Source organism: Vicia villosa, linkage group LG1 (genome assembly GCF_029867415.1).
Source record: "Vicia villosa cultivar HV-30 ecotype Madison, WI linkage group LG1, Vvil1.0, whole genome shotgun sequence".
In the NCBI taxonomy this organism is placed as follows: Eukaryota; Viridiplantae; Streptophyta; class Magnoliopsida; order Fabales; family Fabaceae; genus Vicia; species Vicia villosa.
This window is the reverse complement of record NC_081180.1, coordinates 43758533-43762552: the sequence shown is the minus strand read 5'-3', so window position 1 is coordinate 43762552 and position 4020 is coordinate 43758533. Positions and strand designations below refer to the sequence as shown.

Sequence of the window (4020 nt, the reverse complement as noted above, 5' to 3'; positions counted from 1 at the left end):
TAAAATTAATTTATAATTTTTAATAATTTTTTATATAGCGTTTAATAGTCAAAAAAATATTTTTGTATTAAAAACAATATTATAAGTTTATTTAAATAATTAAACTTTAAATTTAAAATTATTACTATATTTATTTTCTTATCGGATCACTAATGGCACTCATTAACACTTTTCGAGTAATTAGACTGTATTAACATTAACTTTAAATTAAGTTTCGTTTTCAAGGGAAATTTCTAATGGTGTTCAATCACATCACATGTGCAATTAATATTATTAAATGTCTCGCAGAAAATCTAACAAAATTTAATAGATATTTTTTAGGAAAATTCCCAGAGTAAGTTACATTCTCCAATTGGAAGCATGAAATTGTCAAAAACGAAAAGGAACCCAACCTTGAGTAGAGTAAAAAATAAAGGAGAAGAATTCTAGAACGTAATAATAAAACCCCCAGACCAAACAAAATAATGTCCTCATCAACTAAACGACACTGCAGTTAAGAGGCATTTGTTTGTCCCCACTTCAAAGCAAATCCATAAACGACACGCCGTTTCCATCTTCGCCTTCACTCTTCACAAACCGCTCTTAAAAGTTAAAACCACTTCCACATAATTCCCACGTATAAACCCAACTAACTTCTCACCGGCGATGGTTCCGGTTATTCCTCCCGATCCACCACCGCAACCGTAAACACTCCTCCGCCGTAACTAACAACTCCGGCAGAAATAAACTCACAATGTCGTCACCGCAAAACATAAAACAAAAGGTGTTCACGTGTTTAACTAAACTCTCCGATCGCGATACTCACTCCCTCGCCGCATCTGAACTCGTTACAATTGCTCGGAGCCTCGACACAACAACCGTACCGGTGTTTCTCTCTTGCTTATACTCCACCGATGCTTCGGACAAATCTCCGGTGAGGAAACAATGTGTTCAACTCTTTGGATTTCTCTCTGAGATACACGGTAACGCGCTTTCTCCTTACCTCTCCAAGATCATCGCCAACATCATCCGCCGTCTCCGTGACACCGACACGTCGGTCCGATCCGCTTGTGTGAATTCCGTTTCGGCATTGGCTTGCCACGTCACGAAGCAACCTTTTCTTTCCTTTCTGAAACCGTTATCGGAGGCTCTGTTCACGGAGCAGGAACAGAACGCGCAGATTGGCGCTGCGCTTTGTCTATCTTCGGCGATCGACGGAGCTCCGGATCCGGACTCGGCTAGGCTGGCGAAGCTGTTGCCGAAGTTCCAGAAATTGCTTAAGCGTGAAGTGTTTAAGGCTAAACCGGCGCTGTTGACGCTGATCGGAAGCGTCGTTGAAGCCGGTGGCGCGTCTGGTCACGTTTCGTTGAAGAATTTGGTTCCGTGTTTGGTGGAATCGTTGAGCAACCGCGATTGGGCGGTGAGGAAGGCTGCTGCGGAGACGCTGGTGGTGTTGGCTAACGTTGAGAGAGATTTCTTATCGGAATTCAAGTCTGATTGTTTGAAAGTTTTTGAGAATCGAAGATTTGATAAGGTTTTTCAATTTTTACCCTCTGGTTTTATTCTTAGTGTTTATTTATGGTAATTTGAAAGTGAATTGAGAGTTTGTGTTTGTTTTGTTTAGGTAAAATTAGTTCGTGAAGTTATGACTCAGATGTTGGAGGCGTGGAAGCATATTCCTGATACTTCTGATGAATTTTCACCACCTCCTAAATCGCAATCTTCTTCTAAAGGTAGTATTAAATTTTGGTATCTAGTGTTTGATTGATTTTGCAGTTTAGAATCTAAGATGAGTAAGCCATAGTTCTCTTTACAGAAATAGAAAGCTAGATTGTGTATTGTTTAGTCATTTAGTGTCTACTCTTAAAATAGAATTATTATAAATAGAGGGTGAAGAAGAAAAAAACAAAAATGTTTGTGTTGTTTGATCTAAAATAATTCATAATTTTTGTTGTCTAGAACTAGAATGTGTCGGGGCTATGATTTAGTAATGTTTATGATCTGTTGCATTGATTGTCTATGATTGTTTCTCAAACCTATTTCTGAGTTTTTGTTTTTGACTCAGAGAATGGAAGTGATGAGCAATATACTCCAGTTTCGCAAAGTTCATGTAATCCTGGTTCAGTAATGGCGAATCTGCGGAGGAAATCAGCTCCTGTTAGCCGATTCAGTCCACTAGATAGTTCTTCTGCCAGCAATGGCAAAAATGTGAGTGCTTTAAGTAGTAACAAGAGAAGGAGTTCTGGTGTTTCACGAAAATTAAACAATCAGAATTGGGATGTTCAAGTGTCTCTGACTGATCAGGGTTATCTCCAGGTGAGGGATGGAAATGAGACTCTTTTGGAAACAAACAAGAGTGATAAAAGCAGATTTTTAAAGCCAGAAATGAATCGGGCACTGTTAAATAAAAATTCTGATGATAGAATAAAAAAGTACAGTGGCTCCAAAGCTGGATCTCGTGTTGTTCCATATCACGATGAGAGTCAAAACTCAGCTCCTGTTAGTAATGTCGCCATAGATCTTTTTAAGAAGGAGAAAGAAAGTGAAGAATTGTCTTTGATCCGTAACCAATTGCACCAAATTGAGAAGCAACAATCCAGTCTACTTGATCTTCTGCAGGTTTGTTTCTAATTCCTACCATCAGGCATTTTATCTGTGTTGTTTTTGTCCACAAATTTCTGGAAGATCGGTTAATATACTATCATTGTATTTTTAAGCTTCATTTATTTCTCTAGTATTCATATTTACATATAGCACGTTCCAATCTTTTAATTATGAACATCCCCATATTGTTACAGAAGTTCATGGGAAGCTCACAAAATGGAATGCAATCTTTAGAGACCCGTGTACATGGCCTTGAGATGGCATTGGATGATATCTCTTATGATTTGGCTGTATCAAATGGAAGGATAACTAATTCTAATATCCCTCGTAATACATGTTGCCTGCTACCTGGAGCAGAATTTTTTAGCTCCAAATTCTGGAAAAGAACACAGGGTCAGTATTCAGCCCCGCTGCTCTCTAGACGCAATGCTGCTCCATCACTTGCTTCCATGCAATACCCAGCTGGAAGGAATGCTGAGACTAACTTTACAAGCCAAAGATTCAGGCTTGGTGGAGGTTTCGTCACTAATCCTCTGGCATCGGTACACACTAATTCAAGGGATTTTGCTTGATCAGAGCCAATCTAAAAAGAAGGTTTGTGTTTTGCCTCTGGACTAGGCATAGTCTTGAAACCATCGCCCACGGACATGCAACTGATACCAATCTTGGCACTATACGCCCATCATTCAACTCTTACTCGTATGCCATTTTTCATTACTGTATTTCTTACTTTGTTGCAGATGTGCTTGGTCATTTTTATTCTCAATCAGAGTAGTGTTGATTGATAGAACTTTTGATCAAAATTGCATATTCTGTTTCATCAAATTATGATTTAATCAATATATATACATTTGTTGTGCTACTCGAAAATGCTCCATGTTGTCTCGTTAATGTCGAAGAAGGCCAGAAGCTGGGTGGACTATACATTGTGATAGATTTTGAACAAGGGTAGATTGGAGTGCTTTCACGGCTAAAAGCAACATTATTGTAAAAGAGGGTGAAATTGTATACGTATTATTATTACTGTAGGAGACATGCTGCTTTTTTGCATTAAATATTGCGATGTACAATTTCAGAATTATGTTAAAGTGCTCTCATTTTATGAGTTCCACTCAGCTTGTGTATACAGTGGAAATGAAAAGGGTCTAAAATGATTCTCATGCGCAGATCAATATATCCCCACCCATCACCTAATAAGCCTCTAAAATATTCAAAAGAAAAGGGTTCAATAAGATTCATATGTGCCATGCCAATTGCCAACCCATCCCCCAGCCTGGTAGGCTGTCTCTTGGCCAATTGGACTTGCAAATGATTATTAATTGAAGAATGTTTGATGAAATGCCTGGAGACAACTTCAAGAAATGATTCCAATTATTTTTAGTTTCATTGATTGCTAAATATTTTTATGCATTGCTTAAAATATTATGAAGGCGTAAT

At 38.2% G+C, this 4020-nt stretch overlaps 1 protein-coding gene across 1 annotated transcript; it reads left to right on the top strand.

Annotated features, from left to right (window-relative positions):
* Nucleotides 1-492: 492 nt before the first annotated feature.
* LOC131635813 (TORTIFOLIA1-like protein 3) lies at nucleotides 493-3698 on the top strand. Its single transcript, XM_058906461.1, has 4 exons — nucleotides 493-1513; nucleotides 1604-1712; nucleotides 2045-2598; nucleotides 2778-3698. The coding sequence occupies exons 1-4, from the start codon at nucleotides 734-736 to the stop codon at nucleotides 3153-3155; spliced, it is 1821 nt and encodes a 606-aa protein (XP_058762444.1). The 5' UTR covers nucleotides 493-733; the 3' UTR covers nucleotides 3156-3698.
* Nucleotides 3699-4020: the final 322 nt, after the last annotated feature.

Coding starts and splice junctions, on each gene's coding strand:
- LOC131635813 (XM_058906461.1), top strand. CDS start 734: ATGTCGTCACCGCAAAACATAAAACAAAAGGTGTTCACGTGTTTAACT. Junction 1,514..1,603: donor AGAATCGAAGATTTGATAAG/GTTTTTCAATTT, acceptor TGTTTTGTTTAG/GTAAAATTAGTTCGTGAAGT. Junction 2,599..2,777: donor GTCTACTTGATCTTCTGCAG/GTTTGTTTCTAA, acceptor ATATTGTTACAG/AAGTTCATGGGAAGCTCACA.